The 17,168-nt window shown below is 38.9% G+C and overlaps 3 protein-coding genes across 3 annotated transcripts; all 3 read right to left on the bottom strand.

Moving 5' to 3' along the window:
* Positions 1 to 4,449: 4,449 nt before the first annotated feature.
* Positions 4,450 to 5,305, bottom strand: GCK72_003579 (uncharacterized protein; the record flags this gene model as incomplete). Its single annotated transcript, XM_003107469.2, has 4 exons — positions 4,450 to 4,491; positions 4,538 to 4,668; positions 5,038 to 5,169; positions 5,224 to 5,305. 4 exons carry the CDS (start codon positions 5,303 to 5,305, stop codon positions 4,450 to 4,452), a joined length of 387 nt encoding a protein of 128 aa, XP_003107517.2.
* Positions 5,306 to 7,800: 2,495 nt separating this feature from the next.
* On the bottom strand, positions 7,801 to 10,794 carry GCK72_003578 (uncharacterized protein; the record flags this gene model as incomplete). Its single annotated transcript, XM_053724132.1, has 3 exons — positions 7,801 to 8,166; positions 10,355 to 10,417; positions 10,465 to 10,794. 3 exons carry the CDS (start codon positions 10,792 to 10,794, stop codon positions 7,801 to 7,803), a joined length of 759 nt encoding a protein of 252 aa, XP_053592777.1.
* A 3,354-nt stretch (positions 10,795 to 14,148) lies between these two features.
* GCK72_003577 (uncharacterized protein) lies at positions 14,149 to 16,921 on the bottom strand (the record flags this gene model as incomplete). Its single annotated transcript, XM_003107390.2, has 7 exons — positions 14,149 to 14,493; positions 14,541 to 15,041; positions 15,425 to 15,734; positions 15,779 to 15,995; positions 16,491 to 16,615; positions 16,660 to 16,745; positions 16,808 to 16,921. The coding sequence occupies 7 exons, from the start codon at positions 16,919 to 16,921 to the stop codon at positions 14,149 to 14,151; spliced, it is 1,698 nt and encodes a 565-aa protein (XP_003107438.2).
* Between the last annotated feature and the right edge of the window lie 247 nt (positions 16,922 to 17,168).

Genomic DNA, 17,168 nt, shown 5'->3' with positions numbered 1-17,168 from the left:
TTATAAGTATGTGGGATTAGAAAATTTTCAAAGTTCTTGCGAGTTTTGAATTCTGACAACTCGCTGATCCCATGGGAGTCATTTCTATCTCTCTCTTCTGTAGCTGTTTTATGATCTACTGGGCTTTCGGACACGACGGGGGGCCTACAAATGTAGTTCACACAAAAATTGAAATTCACAGAAAAACACGACGTTGTAATAACAGAATTTAATTTCTGGAGGAAAAACAGGTGGTGAGTCAACGACAAAAACGGTCAACGTTCCCAATTGAAATTTTTAGCCTAGCCAACAAGAAAAAAATAAAGGAGAGGTAGAAAGGGATACGAGAGGGGGGCCCGAGGACCTACCCCACTAGACAACAGGCGCCAGGCACGAGAGGTACGCAAGGAACACCGAGTGGTAGAAAAAGTTTTGAGAAGAGGATAGTGGTCAAGATGAAATGATGAGATGGGCTTGAAATAGATTAAATGATGTGACGTGAAACCTTTAATAGAGGTGCATTCACTATTAAAAGTTTGAAGCTTTATATCTCGATTCGCTGTAAAGATACAACATATTTTCAAATTGAAATTATATTTTATAAATATCGAACTATATTTTGCCAGTTGACAACTTTTGATATCCCTTTTGGGAACCAAGATATACCGCTTTCAAAGAACACCGCTGACGTACCTTTATTATAAGGTTTACGGTATATCCGTCCGTTAGAATCAGTGTACAGTAGATAGAGAAAACGTGTGAAAACTGATAGCCGTCATGAAATTTCAAAATTTGGTTTTTGGATGTCAAATCAGATTAAAACTGATTTAATGAACCACTACTTTTTAGAAAGAGTTTATACAATAAAAGCGTCTATTACAGAGCATGAATGTTTCTTTTAGTCTAGTAGCAAGAAATAATTCAATTAGACTTGTCACGGGCCGGTTCTTCCGGAAATATACAGTTTATGATCATATTTTAGTATTTAAAGCCCAGAAAATGCTTATCGGTCCGATTTTTGATAAGTCTGATATAAATAAATTCAACTAGGAGCATTGCAAATGAGGAACATAAGATTTGGTTACTGTAACTCAGTGATCCTGATTTCTAGATTCTTATTATGTAAAGTTATGCCAAGCTTTGAAATTTCAGTCATGAATCACAACAAAAAATTTCATATAAAGGTGGATAATTTAATCAAGCTAACCTAGTCTAGTTTGCCAAAAGCTCAGATATTTCAAGAGGCCTAGACATTCCTTCACACATCTTCTGACCATGAAGATCCATCCTGCTATGAAGAGGAAGGGGAAAGTATAGTAATCCATGTAAGTTGTCTATCTGATGTGCTCAAATCAGGAAATATCTCTCTCATCTCATCAAATTGTCAAGTAGTACTAAAAGTGTAGTATAGGGATGAAGAGAAAGATGAAAACGGAAGATTCTTAAAAGAAGAAGAGCACATCGATCGGAAAACGAAAAAAAAGAGAAGAAAAAAAAGAAAAAAGAAAAAAGGAGTGACTACTACAACTGCTCCTTGCCGCCTGCTTCTCTCATGGTTTTTTGTGTCAGTCCTTTCCCCCCACACCCGTCAGTTCTCCTTCTCTCCTCCACTACACACCACTCGGCGCCTCGATGGAATTGAAAACGGTGAGGACGAGAAGGGATAGAAGAGGTGGGGGTGGTTGGGGGGATGGAAATTGAAGCGGGGAGACTCCGGGAGGGGGAGGGGAGGGAGGGTCCCCCCTCTTCTTTCTCTCCTGGCGCAAAAAAACGGGACCCCGAGACACTTGAGAGCTTCGAAAGTCTAGGAGGGCTCCTGGAAGACAGGAGACGCAGAGGGGGACTCCTGGAAGAGAGGGGGGACACGCACATTTTGAATGAATAATTGGGTTGAGAAGTGGTGGTGGAAGACGAAAAACGAAGAAAAAAGAGAGAGAGCTCATGAATTTGATATGATGTGTGTGGTTTGACTTGACTCGGGATGGTGTTGGTGGAATAGTGATGGGGGGAAAGGAATTCGGATGATGTTAGGTGATTCTTGATGTGAATTTTTGATGAGAAACTGAAAGGGAGAGGACTTAAAGTGTTGGGTACGGTAGGTCAGATGCGAGTCGAATAGCGTGGACTGGGTAGAAGACTAGACTTACATTTAGGGGTCTGGGGGAAGATTATACATGGTTGCTAATTAGGGAATCTTCTGAGACTCGATCGATACAAACAGATATCTGGTGGAGAAACGTACAAATCGGGAAGAAACGAATCGGGGAAATCTTTTTCTTAAATATCAGTGTCGGATATGGAATAAAAACTGTCATTTGAAAGTGTATTGTGTATTTATTGTCATCTTTAAACACTCCATTAATAAGATAAATAGCTATGCTAAACTGAGAGCATTCTTCCTGATTTGTACGGTCTCATCTGGTGGAAAGGGAAAAGTGTCTAAGAAATGAGGGCTAGGTTTTTCTCTTATGAAATCATGCGTTCTATGCTTGAAAGTGTAGGAAATTCCATTATTATGGTTCTTTAAGCTCTACACGAGAAACGCTTTAAAACGTTGACCACATAGGTACATCAAACAAAAAAACCAGAAAAAGTAAGTTTGATTATTATTAGAATCAAAACGTTATTATGATCTCCGACACACCCGCTTGTCATTCACAGGCGGTACAAAGTAGCGGGCATACCCGAAAAAGACTGCAAGGAAAATGTAGACCTACCCTCACAAACAATAAATTCTCGAGAAAGATGCAGGTCTACAAATATTACGAAACGAAATTACCTATCCAGTTTGGCAAAAAATCATTCAGAATGAATTTTATTTGCCGAAACTCCAAATTTTCAGATTAAATTCTCAAAAGTTTACCATGTGTGGGTGCTCAAATAGAAATATAGCCTTGGGCTGTTTGGACTTTTTTCTTATGAGAAATTCCCGAAATGAATAAAAATTTCACAAAACTTGTGAGGTTTACTCAAATATTTACAGAACCTTTTTTTCAAGTAGATGGAGGCAAGGGAAATTCCTGAGAATATAGGGGGTTATAGCCAAGTCAGATTCACAAAAATATAGGACATTCGGACATTTCGACGCACAGAAAGGCCCCTCTGATCTAAACTCCGCCCCAGTCTCATCAAATCCCTCATCTTTATTCTTCTTGCTTTTTTTTTGTTCGAGACTCGATTGACGCACATTGACGAGAGGATAATCCAGTCATCGTTTTTATTGAAAAAGGCAGGAAGAAGAAGGAAAAGTGAATGAATAAGAAAAAATGATGATGATGGCGGGAGATAAAATAAACGTGCTCTCCTTTATAAGAGATGATCAAAAATTATTATATGGCATGCTTTTGATGGCTTATTAAGAGTCTTAGTGGGGGGTACAGTAGTCACGTGGCAGAAGAAACATATTGAAAACATATGGAATTTCGAGTTTTTATAATGAAAGCATGGATTGAAGGTATGTTATAAATGTGACATACGCCTTCTGAATGTTTCGGAACTGATTGAATCAAGCAATCAGGTTCAAGTTAGATGACGTCTCGAGCAGGTGTTGACTCAAAAAGTTAGGTTTCTTCTAGAATGAGTCAAGTAGTGCTTTCAGAGAGTCCAAATTTTATTTAATAACAATTTTTTTTAATAGTTTGCAGTTTTTGAAATTTTTTTAAACAGGTACACTCAAAATTGGGCATTTTGCATGAAATTAAATTTGGCATTCTGCATGAAAACCCGCCCGGAGACCGGTCCGACGACCTGGAGCCCGGCCCGACGGCTCGGGTTCCAAATTCAAAATAGGTTTTTTAACGAAATTTTGAAATGTTTTGAATTTTTTTCCCAAAATGTCTCATTTTTGACAATACTTCAGAATTTAATCAACTTCTAGTTATGCATCAAGAAATTAAATTTTTTGATATAAAATATCAAAAAAAAATGTTATTTGATAAAAAAATGGGCAAGTTTGTTTTTTTATTCTGGACTCTGAGATCACAGCGATTTGTTCTGACATTTGGTAGTGAAGAATCATAATCCTCCAAGAAGAAATTTCATAATAATTGGAATCAAAGTTCAGATGTATGGAGTTCAAACATTCAAGCTTCTTGTATTGTGTATTAGATGGTGTTATAACATTTTCAAAAGTTTTTCTGTGTTTTTGTACAGATTTGCAAAATTCGAAGAAAAAAAGAATTTTGGAACTTTATCACTACATTTTTTTCTGAAAATGTTCCATATTGTTTTCTCAAGTATATATTCCTCAAAAACCTTTGAAACCTCTAAAAAATCAGGTTTTTCAAAAAAAATCTGAAAATTTTCGATTTTTTTTGGCCCTTGAAATTCTGTTTTCATATCTGATACCTGGATACAGATCTCTGTGTGTTACTTTGTCTGTGTCCTTATGTTCTCCCTGACTTTCAATATCATTTTATTAAGGTTCAGAAAAAAGTTTCTACAACAGTCGAAGGACCAACTGCTCCGTTCTCAATCATCACACTCGGGCCGGTAGATTTTCACTTCCATTGGCTGAAATTTTGTTTTTTCATTAGCCTCATCACTCCTGTATACTCACATCGTCTACAATCGTCCCGTTTAGGGGAGTTGTGTCGTTAAACGATGATCCACCGTTGTCATCTGAAGTCACGAATGGGGGTGATGTCGTGTCTTCCGAGGACGTCGATTCTGGTGCATCAGCGTTTTGTTCTGAAATTTAGAAAAGAGTTCACAAAATATTCGGTCAGCTTCCGATTGAATTTTCTAAATTCGTCAAATTACTGAACATCAAAACTACCGTAAACCCCATGTGTTCGCAGCGGTATATTTCGGTTCACAGAGCAAATATCAAAAAGCTGCTAACTGACAAAATATAGCTTAATAATCATTGAATATTTTCTCAGTTGAAACAATTTTCATATCTTTGAAGACAACCGATAGGATGCTCCTCTTGTTAACGGGTGCTCCTCCATTGCAGGTTTTACGGTACTTTGATTCATAATAATTAAAATTAATTAAACGATGAGCCGACATTTTTTGGAAAATTAAAACAATTCGTAATCCACCCTCCACACTCACTTCGAATGCAATCCTTTCGGATTTTCTCCTCCTCCTCTGAATCGCCCACTTGCCGATCAATTTTCGTCTCATAGCGATTTGGCTGATCGCCGGAGAGTATTGTATTTTGCGGAGGGAATAGGTATTCAATATCTGAATTAATTAATAAAATTAAAATATTTATACTAAAAGAGATTCAGAACTCACTTTTAATTTCTATCGGAAATGCAGCTACGAGAACTATACCCAGAAGACATGAGACCAACACAAGTACTGATTGATAGAACATTTTAATGCGGGGAGGAATTCTGAAAATATCTTAACTTTTTGCCACTATTTGAGTGAAAGAAGGTCTGGTGCACCTTTGGCGCGCGTCCAGTCATAAAAAATTCCAGAAAAAGAGGGTGGATGATGTTTTCCTTTTTTTCACAACGCCTTCTATTTTTCTATTTTCTTTTTTTGCGGAATTTAATTGGAAAAGAATTTGTGACAAAGCGAGAGAAGAAAATTGAAAATTGGGATGATTCAGAAAATTGAAATGAGGAGAAAAAAAGGAATGAATGAGAGAGAAAAAATAGAGTAAAGTAAAAACACAATTAAATGGAGAAGGGAATCGAAAATTATTGAAGAAACTGAGTGAGATAAGCAGGATCAGATGAGAGAGATGGATGTGACCTAGATGTTTTTGTCCTTTTTGATAAGATATCCATGAGGTTTTCGGTGAGGAAAGTTGAATTAACACGACAAGGTACCAGGATTTTTAATCAAAAACGCGATGCTGGAACGCCAGTCAATGAGCAAAATGAGCGGTATTTCTAATATTCGTAGCGTCTAAGACATGATCCAATTACGCGCAGTTAACCACGTCACAAGAGGTCTAGACTGCTAAAAATAATGACTCAAGTGTTATGAAATAGAAAAAAAAATCACAGGACGGGTTGAGACAGATTTTTTCAAATAAGATCATTAATATTTTTGGCCTGGCCCGGTTCGGCCCGCTCGGGCTGTTTTGAAACATCTTTCGAACAAATTTTGAAATGTTGAAACTTTTTAAAAAAAGTCTAGTTTTCGATTAAAAATTAAAAATCCAATCAAAAGGTGAGTGTGTATGATAATTTCAGCACTTTTATTCTGAATTTTCAAAAAAAATTCGAAACAGTTTATTAAAAAATTAACACCCGTTTTTGAATCCGCAGATAAGTAATTTAAAATAACACCAAAACATTTAATTATGAAACCCCAAAAACGCTCCAAAGGCACGCCAGTCACTAAATCATTAATATCTGACCCCAATTAATAGAAAGTTTTCAAAAAAAAGATCTAAATACAATACCAACAAAAAACGTCATCTTTGACCTAAAGAAAATATGACTTTGCGGAGTGTACAGCTTAGCGAACGCAAGATTTTTTCTAGTTACAGGTGTCAAATATCGCACTGATTCCAGTAAAAACTGAATTCAGTGAAAATAAGGAATCCTCTCTTTCCTGAAAAAAATTCTAAAAACAAATCCACTTTACACGGAAGCAATTGGCCAAAAAAATAAGAGGGGTATTAGGAGAAAAGAGAGGACTCTCTCTCTCTATCGTCGCAAAGTGTTTGTTGGTTCTTTTTGAGAAAACATAGAGAAAAAGAGAGGAAAAAGAAAAGGAAGACCTTCTTCCCGTTTTACCCGGTTTTATCGCCAGTCGGACGATTTTCTCCTTTTTTCTTTTTGTTAATGGTTAATGCCACTTTCTCAAGTAGTCAGCTGGAACACTAATGGATGGTGACGTGGAGAACTTTGAAGAAAAAATAGTAGAGAACATTTTGTGATTCAACCCATTAGTTTTAAAAATTTTTGGGAAAGAAGTAGAATCATGAAGAATTGTAATTCAGTTTAGAAAATTTCAGATCTATTTTCCTAGACCTACCAAATTTTTGCCTAAAACAAAAATAATTGCAAAGATGATGAAATACTAATTCTTATTTAAATAAATGTTGGGTTTCTATTATTTTTTCGTACAGAACGTTTCACAGAAAATAGGCTTCAATCGAGGTTTCGGGTCATATCGGAATCTTGAACAAATCCTAGAAGCTGGTTTCGCGCTTTCAATAGATCAAATACGGGGACCGTGTTGTTTTCAATTTAAATTATGCTCTTATTGTGAAAAAATAAAAGCTCCGACAAAGATTTTCAAAAAAAAGTTCCACCTGATTTTTAACGAGCAGCAATGATTAATAATACGAGTTTATCTTGAAATTCAATGCTACTCTTTAAAAAACCAGCTGGAATTTCATTTTTGCAGTTTAAGCTCCGCCCTCGATCCCCTGCCGCACTTTCAGCCCCTGAATTTTTTTTTGAAAATACTTGTCGCAACTTATTTTTTCACATTACAGTTTGATTTACGTTAAAACCAAAATAATTAAAATATTTGAAGACTACGGACGACAATAATGAGGACAGGGGAAAATAACATGGTCTCTAACACTCGGTCACTCAATAACCCTATTGATTTTCACATTAATAGAGTGTATTAGCAGCCGGGGTCACACTCATACAAATTTATTAAATTTTTGGTCAAATAATTTGGAAACTGTTTAGAAAGACTATCAAGAGACCCGCAGGATGGATAACCTGATAGTGGTAAAGAAAATAAGAAGAGGTAGGTCAAAAGATCATATAGTGTTTAAAGCTAGACTTTTGGGGAGGGGGGTACTGTAAAACCGAAATAAGTACAATTGAAGAGAAAATACAATTTTTGGGATTCACACACGCAAAGAGGCGGAGCCAAACTAAGATGCAACTAAATTTCGATAGTAGTATCATTTTTTGAAGGACTTTCTTCATGATTATTCTCACAATCGTGAGAATCATGGGAATCGTGGGTATCTTGGGAATCGTGGGAGTCATGAGAATCGTGTGAATCGTGAGATACTGTAGAATCAGCGCACGATGTCTCCGAATTCGTTGGTGACGGTTTGGAGAAGAGAAGGAATCGAAGTTTGGTGGACTCTTGCTGGAGTAGCTGTATTTGACCACGGAGTGCCATATTCTCTTGTTCGAGTCTCTGAGCTTTCGACGCTATCGCCTCCTCTTTTTGACGACGTGCATCACGGGAACGTTTCGCAGCGTCGTTGTTTTTACGGCGACGTTCGAAGTAGGCGGAGTCCTGAAAAACAGTTTGATTTGGATAGATCTAGAACAAAAGCTTAAAGTTTTGAGCTGTTCTCTGGAAAAATGCTACATCTTCATAAATCTAGTACTTTTGGCTTGTTCTCAAAATTCTTCAAAAAAAGAGTTGGAGTAAACCGCGATCCACAATATCTACAGTACTGGCCAGGCTGCGATCATTGCAGTTTTCATGTCTAAAATTTTTCGAACGACTTTTTCGAAAACCATCGAAAAAAAGAGAATTGTTCGCACAGCCTTGTCACAGATACACGGATAGCACAATTTTTGTTGAAAACTGAATTTTTCCGTCTAAAACGAGATTTTGGAAATCCGGACACACTAGACACACAGACAGGTTTCTCATTTGATGTGATTGCATTTCCACGAAATTTAAGTTTCTTGGACATCAGGATTCACAGAAAATCAGAAGAACCCATTTATTTCAAAACCGAGCCCAATTAATTTGGATTTTCGACAGTTTTTGCGGTTTTAGGACTTGAGGACACCTTAGACACACATACAGACATTAATTTCGAAAATAACAATGGCGGAATTTGACAGTGCACCAGGTGTCACGGATTCACCCAGAATATGAATTATTAATGAAACTGTTAGGTTTTTAGAGAAAACCTTTATTTTTGTAGTTGACAACTTCAATGGCTATTTGAAATTAATCTGCCTTCTTTGAACTGAAAAAAAGTTGATTCAAAGGAAAAGAACCTCCCTCCCCTTCGTCAGGTATACGGTAACCCTAAATCACATATCTCTTCACCGCGAGTGCGCTATCAAAAGCATAATATTGCAACAGCCACCCACACTTTTTTACATCCCTCGTCCATCCTTCAGCCATATCCATTTTCCTCGGAGGGTCGCGCGTTTTACACATATATAATGGGTGGGTGGTGTTGGTGGATGGTGGTCTCATCGAGAATAGGTTACACAAAAAACACAACTGTTCAGAGTTTTTGAAGATAGGTTTCTTTTTGACATTTGATATAATTTAGCGCAAGTTACAGTAGTCAAAACCCAGAACTTTCTCAAATTGCCACCTAACGACTCCAACTATGCAAATTCGCTCTACTGGACTCGTTAATTTGCATAACCCATTCTTTTTTGCGAGTATCTAGTTGCGCAACCACCTTTTCCCCGTCTGACCTGTCGTGTCCCGGTCATTCCCCCTTTCATCATCCTCCCTCCTAACGAATATTCAAATTCCCCCACAGGTACCATAGAGTAGAGAGGACCAATAATTACCTTCCCATGGCAACAGTTGGGTGGCGCTAAACAATGCAAGAGGGGAGAAGAGCCCATAATTGGCATGAGGAGGTCTCTCTACCGCATTATGCGTCGCATCCAGATATTTTTTGAATAGCAAAAGAGAGTGTGGACAGTAATTATTTATTAGCTGCCAGCAGCTCATCCTAACCGTGTGCTATTCAGAAAGACTTTTGCGCGGAATGAATTAGGGTTACTGTATTAGCATAAAGAATGGGTAGAGTGTCTTTAAATTAGGCGAGTACTTGCAAGTCAACCGAACAAGTTGAGTTTCATACAACATATGAATACTACCATGACTAGGTTAGAATTTTTGGGTCTTGACACGAAAACTACAGTAATCCGAGGTTATTGGCGTAAACTTCTGAGATATTTGGAGTTATTTGAAATCATAAGAAAATATGAGAAAATAAAAAAGTTACAAATTTTTTTTTAACTTTTTGAAAATCGTAAATTATTGAAACCGTCATAATTTGCTTCATTTCAACCCAAATAGTTTTCAATTTTATTTGTAGAATCAGCTCGCCAAGACGCATCGAACGAGTATAACAATGCCGGGGTTTGATTATTTAGGTCTTGACACGAAAACTACAGTAACCCGAGTACTAACTGAATAAGTTGAGTTCCATGAAACATTTTATGATTACTACCATGAAAAGTCCCAAAATAATGTTCCTCTGGTAGACTACCCGGTAGTCCCTAACTTTTTCTATTATCTGTTAGTAACAAGAGGAGACAGTCGTTGCGTAATCGAACAGGAGTCGTATTACGTAACACGAACTCGAGAACACGCGGAGAGAAAGAAAAGATAAACAAAAGATGATTTATCGGTAGGGAAGAGATGACTACCGCAGCGGATATATTCTATTCAAAAGTGGCAGGTAGATCAAATAGAATTTTTTAAATCTTACCTTCTTTTCCTCTGGAATTGGACAAGAAGCCTTCCGCGATGGCGACCGTTGTGGGCTTGAGAACTGAAAAGAAAACGCGTGAATGGTGTATACTGGGTACTGTAACTTACATGTGAGCTACTTACAGTGCTGGATCTGCTCGAAACGGGGCTACTACACATGATATCATCCTCCAACTTTATCTTCTTAGTCGGCGTCAACATTGTGGACGTTGGCAGTCCTGCCGAATCGAACGGCACAATTCCCAACGGGGAATCCAACTTTTTTGAGGCGGCGGCCACGGATTGTGCCGCGGCCGCCGCTGCCAACGCGGTCGACAGTATGTTGGATCCTGTCGAATCGGTATGATGGTGGCTGAATGGGAAACCAAGTGAGCCGAGCAACGGTTGAACCGCCGCCTGATTCGAGAAAAGGGCGGTGAGTGCTCTGTGAATGTCCATCTGTGTGTCGGTTGGTAGAATGGGGGCTGAAAGTGGTTCGATTAGGTCATGTGAGGTTGAGGGTCCGAATATTGACAAAGTAATAGTTGATAGTCAGTAGGTGAAGAGGAGAGGAAAATGATAAACTGATAAGGGGTGTGAGTGGCCAGCTGAAACCAGCTAAAATCTGGCGTGTCATAGACGCAAATTATTCAAAAAATAATCTTCGTTTTCAGCTATCTGGCAAGTTTTCTACGCTTTTCAGAACTTCCTGAACGTATAAAACGTTAAGGTTATCGATATGAAAATACAAAAAATATGTCTGGAAAAACTGGAAAAGTTCTGAAAACCCGAGCGGCTCAGACACCGAAAAACCGCTATTTCCGGTAGAAACTGGGCTTAGCAAAGGAAATGAGAGGATCACGACAAACCTTGTTTTCACAAAAAATTACTAGGCGAATAGTGCAAAAGTTATCTAGGATAATCTGAGTCAGTAAAAAAGAATAGCAAAGAGGAAAATTTTCATAGAAAGTACCTAGTAGGAATCTAAAATGCCAAAACTCTAGACCAAAAAAAAAGCTTCAGAAACTGAAAAAGCTTTAGGAGCTCTCAGAAAGCCAGCCTGTTGCACCACACGATCGCCGAGCACACTGTCACTCACATAACGGAACGATTGCGCATCGGCTGTCTTCTCGAGAGGAACCCCCCGGGTGGCAGGAGGTCCCCGCCCCCCTCATTGACAAGAGGTCACCACCGGCCAAAGAGAGTGCAACAGTGCGCAACGGCGGGGCTCGAGGAAATAGCGGAGGAATGGTGAGAGTGCGGCGAGAGATATCACACAGTATGCAATGGCATTTGAATATCTATTCATATGTGCAATGGAACGTTGTTCGGGTTGGAGGGCGGGTGGAGGAGAGAGACGGCGGCTCTTCAGAAGAGGTGTTGAAGGAGGAGGGGACCGGGACGGTAGAGAAAGGAGACAGTCGTTGCATAAGCAGTCAGTTACGGTCATATTGTTAGGTAACACATGTTAGGTAATAGCTGTATTGACATACTTGGAACTTCTAGTGATTGACGATGAAAAATCTAATCTTCTCGTGATTCAGGGCGTTGTCAACTTCTCTAGCATCCTATGTTAGACAGTCCGTGATTGAGCAGGTCTTGTTCAGATCTGAAAATTATCTTCATCAAAATTCGCGTAACTCGCTTTTAATCGAGTTTTATGCGCCGAAAAATATATCAAAATGTAGATCTTGCCGAGTTCTATGTCTCTGACTTACTATGGGCTACGGGCCAAGTTAAAAGGGTTTTTTTCGCGTTTTTTGGCTTTTTTCCCGGCCCGCTTCACATGAACGACTAGCTATTCGACCCGTATTAGGTCACAGATATAGAACTCAGCGAGGTCTACATTTTGGTATATTTTTCAGGTCATAAAACTGAATTAGAAGCAAGTTACGCCGGTCCACTTGACAAATATCGTAAAATATCAAAGTGAGAAGATTCTCAGTTAGGAAAGTAGGCATTGCTCAACTTAGGTCTTCAAGAATCATTGTCTGTTGAAAGAATCTCAAAAGTCCCAATATTTTTAAACCGAATTCCCAAATACCAGAACGGACGGTTCAAATTTTCAACCTTCAACTTTTTCGAAATGTTCCCATAGTTCATTTCATCAGACAATAGACAACCTTTCCCTTTCCATTAATACTAAAAATAATGGGAAAATTCAAATGCGACTGTCCCCTCCTCTCTGACCAGAGAATACGCAACTATTACATTCAATTATGCAATTCAAAAAAAGGCCGATCAAGAGACAAAGTGCACCTGGGGTGAGGGTGGAAGGGATTAGTAGGGTATGTATGTGTGTCAGAACGTCCGGATATCCATGAATTTAACATCAAGCGGTGGTTACAGTACCCTTTCTCTAGTGCTTACAAAAGAGGCACATGTGTTGAGCGGCCCCCGACGTCTTCTTTTTACCGCACACACAATGACCCCCCGCTCTCCGTCTACCGACAAAAAGAGCCCGCTTTTCTAATTGATCATTGAATTATCATTAGAGAGTTGGTCCCCGTTTTCTTTGAATTGAAGAGAATCCACTTGTCAATCATCCGAGACAATGAAGGCGTCAGCTAAAATAGAGCATTCAGATGGTTTTTATGGATGACATTGGGGAATGCAAATGAGATGGTTGGAGAAAATTTGAATTTTGGATGAGTGGATAAAGAGGTTGGTTGGGGTGACGATGGCGCGTTTTTTTCGAAAATGAAAGGTTTCGTCCCAAGATGGGACACCGATAGCTAAAAGAAGGGCCTAAAGAAGAACATTGATTATTTTTAATTAGAGTTGTGGGAAATTTTACGTATATCATTTTTGTAGTTGACCGTTTTTTTTATAGGACCGGTAGATATTGAGATATAAGTGGGTTTTTGGGGTAAGGTTTTTTTCTCGAAATTCAAAAAATACTCAAGTTCAAACCTTTGTAACTCAATGGGTTTTTGCACAATTTCAAGTATTTATATATCAAAATATAGCTTAGATTTTTTTCCTTTAAAATATACGCAAAATGAGAAAAACGTCAGATTTCTCTCACTTACACCCCAAACCAAACCATGATTCAAATAAAACAAACCTTACCACCACCCATTAGTAATTCCGATATATCCCCCTTGGTTTGTGTCTCCTCTTACCCCGGTCATACAAATATGACCCGGTAATGCCATTCTGTCATTTGGGAGGTAGAAGAAGAAGGCACACGCACTCCTCTCCTCTTCTTGATATCTCTAAAGAACCGTCCATCTCGTAAGGGGAAGTGATGGACCATTACATTTATTTGCTCAACCTCTTTGTAACTTTAGGTCCCCCAGGGGGTGTCTGTTTGTATACAGAAAGTGTTCAAAACTGGGGTTTTGAACCTGAAAAGTCAGCTGGAGAGAACTTAGAGTATAATTTTTGTTGAAATTCCAAAAATCGTCATTTTTAGTAAGATATTATTGAACATCGGCAATTTTAGTGGGAAAACTGGGTATTTTTGGGTAAAATCAGATTTAAAAGTAGAAAAATGACTGAAAATCATTCTTTTTGCGAGAAAATAGATTTTTTGGAGAGAAATCGCTTTAAAAACCCCCAAACATGGATTTTCAGACCAAGTTGAAATTTTGAAAATTGACGAAAATTTCCAAAAAATCTGACATTTCCTAATTTTTTCTGGAAAATTCCAGTTTTTCAACCTGAAATCTATCAAAATCCGTGATTTTCTATCTCAAACTCAATTTTGGTAAATTTTAAACATAATTGACACTGAAAAACGCTCCAGACACTTTGAAAAGTATCAAAACCTTTTTATTCAAAAAACAAGTATCCTCCCTCGTCTCCTCTTCATTTTCTGATACTTTCTGTTACGCTCTTCTCCGACTTGCTCGCCTCTGTATCGGTTTCACCAGAATCCGAAGATTCAGCCATCTTTTTCAACTTCTTTCGTTGAATCTTCCCCGATGGCAACTTGGGAATCAAATCGATGAATACATACGAGTCAATCCATTTGTAAGAAGATAACTTTTGACGGATGAACTCAGTTAACTCGGCTTCTGTTAGTGTATGATCTCTTTTGACGACGTATGCTTTCGGAGCTTCTCCTTTATGTTCATCTGGCACTCCAATCACTGCACAATCCTTGACTTTCGGATGCAGAAGGAGCACGTCTTCAATCTCAACTGGAGGTACCTGGAATTTTAATTGTCAGAAATGTTTTAAACGCTTCTGGCAATAACCTGCATTCCATTGACTTTGATTAACTCTTTAATTCTTCCAGTCACATGAATCCGTCCCTTATCGTCAATTTCACCCAAATCTCCAGTATGCAGAAACCCGTCCTTATCGATAATATCCGCTTCTTCCCTTTTCAAGTATCCTTTCATTACGGTGGGCCCACGGAAACACAACTGCCCAACTGTATTGGTTTTGGTGATCTCTTTCTGCTCCTTATCGATTATCTTCATCTCATAAGTGGCTCCCAAATTTCCGACAGTCTCAAAACAGTTTCCATCCTCGAAACGTGGTAGAGTGGTGAATTGAACCATCTCGGTCATACCGTATGCTTGACACAGCCATGCATTCGGAAAGCGTTTTTTGACTTCCTCACAGAGTTGCTTTCCGGCCGTTGCACCAGCAGACATTATAACTTTCAGGTAGGGGGCTGTGTTGAATATTGGTACCATGGGGTCTTTGGCAAGAAAAATGAGCATTGGAGGGACGAGCCATGCGAGTTTCACCTGAAAACATTAGATTTCTCTTTTTCTACTCCGAAAAAAAGAGTTGTCTGGGGGTGTCGCGTAACTCGCTTAAAACTCAATATTATAAGTTGAAAAATATACCAAAATGTAGATCTCGCCGAGTTCTATGCACCGAAGTTAAATACTACGGACCGGATGGCAAATTGATAATGTCCAGCGGGCCGGATAAAGTGTCAAGAGGCGCGAAAACGGCCAAAAAACCAAGCGAGCCCCGCCCCCGACATTTTAACGTTTTGTCATCCCGCCTGTAGTATTCACCGAGATCTACATTTCGGTATACTTTTCAGACCATAGTATTGAGTTATAAGCGAGTTACGGGCCGAACCGTTTCAGCCCGGTTGACAAGTATGAAAATAAGGTACCTTATAAAATTTGATACGATTCAGCATGACAATCGTGTCGAACTTCTTAAAAACTAATCCAGTCATTCCAAGTAGAATTGTCTCAAACATTGTGTTTAATCCATATGCATGGTACCATGGAAGCAGGAGCAATGTGTGCTCTTTACTCCACGTGGCTTTCTCTTTTCCAAACATTGCCGGCGCGATTTCTTGTTCAAGATGTGCTTTTGCAACGTCCAACATTGCTCCAACGTTTCGGTGAGTCAATTGACATCCTTTCGGTCGGCCAGTGGTTCCAGATGAGTATGGTAAGAGGGCAATCGAGTCCATGCTGGAAAAGAAGACATGATTATTTATTAGAGATTCCCCTCTCACCTAACAGTGACATTAATAGGTTGATCTGGTGTCTGTGTCAACTCCACATAGTCCAGCACGTTCTCCGGAAAATCGGTTCTCACTGGAAACGTGCGGAGACAAATGATTTTGCGGACACCAGGACACTTATCAGTGGCACGACGTATACGGGCGAGACGGTCTTCGTCAGTGAAGATAATCGTCGAGTTCGAGTCACAGAACTGAAGTTGGAGCTCGTCTAAAAATGAGTGAAGGTTTCAGAGGGGGATATAGATAAAGTACCGGTCAAAAGAATGTCAACTTTGCCCGTTTTCAGTTGAAATTGTCCAACTTTGAGAGTGTGTCATGGTAATTCTGATTGTCACACCTAGTAGGTTTTTAATGAATTATACAAAATAAAGGTAGAGCTCTATTTTTGTAGTTGACTACTTTTTTGTACGAGCACTCTCTAACAAGTTACATATCGACAAAGTAATTTCTTTCAATTTCAGTGCAAAATAGTGCGATTTTTGAGCTGTCGTCTTAAAATGACTATAACTCTTTAGGGAATGCCAGTACAAAGAAGCCGTCAATTTCAAAAATGGAGCTCTACTTTTAATCTGTATGTTTCATTAAAAACCAACAAGGTGTGGCAATCAGAATTATTATGACGCACTCTTAAACTTGGACAATATCAACTGAAAACGGCCAAAGTTCGTATCTTTTTGCACAGTACTGTAGCGCAACAACTCACAATCTGTGAAAATCGCGCTAGCATTCGACATGGCACCACCACACTTCATCACTGCCAACATTGCAATCAAGAATTCTGGACAATTGGGAAGCGCTTGGGCTGCAACGTCGCCGGGTTTGAAACCGCTGAAAAAGAGTTCTTAGGATTGCAAAGATGCTCAGAAACTAACAGTTTTATAAGAGCTGATGCCAAACTATTCACTGTTGGTTCTACGTCTCTATACAACTTCTTCTTTGTTGTGGTTTCTGCGTCAATCTGGAATTAGAATGGAAGAATTCAACCGTTATTTTTCCAAGCTGCATTCATTCACTACTTACAAAGCAAACGGCATCCTTATTAGCGGCTGCATGTGTTCGACAAGCTTCGAAGATTCTCTCGTGTACTGGTGTTGTGGACAGTTTTACTGGAGCGGATTTCGACACGAAAACCATCTGAACAGATGCCTTTTTAGTGTCACGACAGGCCTTTAACAACTCACTCTTTTTTTTCGAAAAATGTATCGTTGATGCGAAGAAGTTTCAGACGATAGTTTCGTGTTTAAAAAGTGAAATTGAAATGAGTGAAATTTATCGATTGATTCGGATTTATATAGTGCTATCCACGTGTCAGCCTTTCAGAGGTTAAGGTTTATTCGAATATCCATTAAGTTCACGTGAATTATATTTATGCTGTTAAATA

The sequence above is a fragment of the Caenorhabditis remanei genome, chromosome I (assembly GCF_010183535.1).
Source record: "Caenorhabditis remanei strain PX506 chromosome I, whole genome shotgun sequence".
NCBI lineage: Eukaryota > Metazoa > Nematoda > Chromadorea > Rhabditida > Rhabditidae > Caenorhabditis > Caenorhabditis remanei.
The sequence above is the reverse complement of the archived record's forward strand: the minus strand, read 5'-3'. Positions and strand labels throughout refer to the sequence as shown.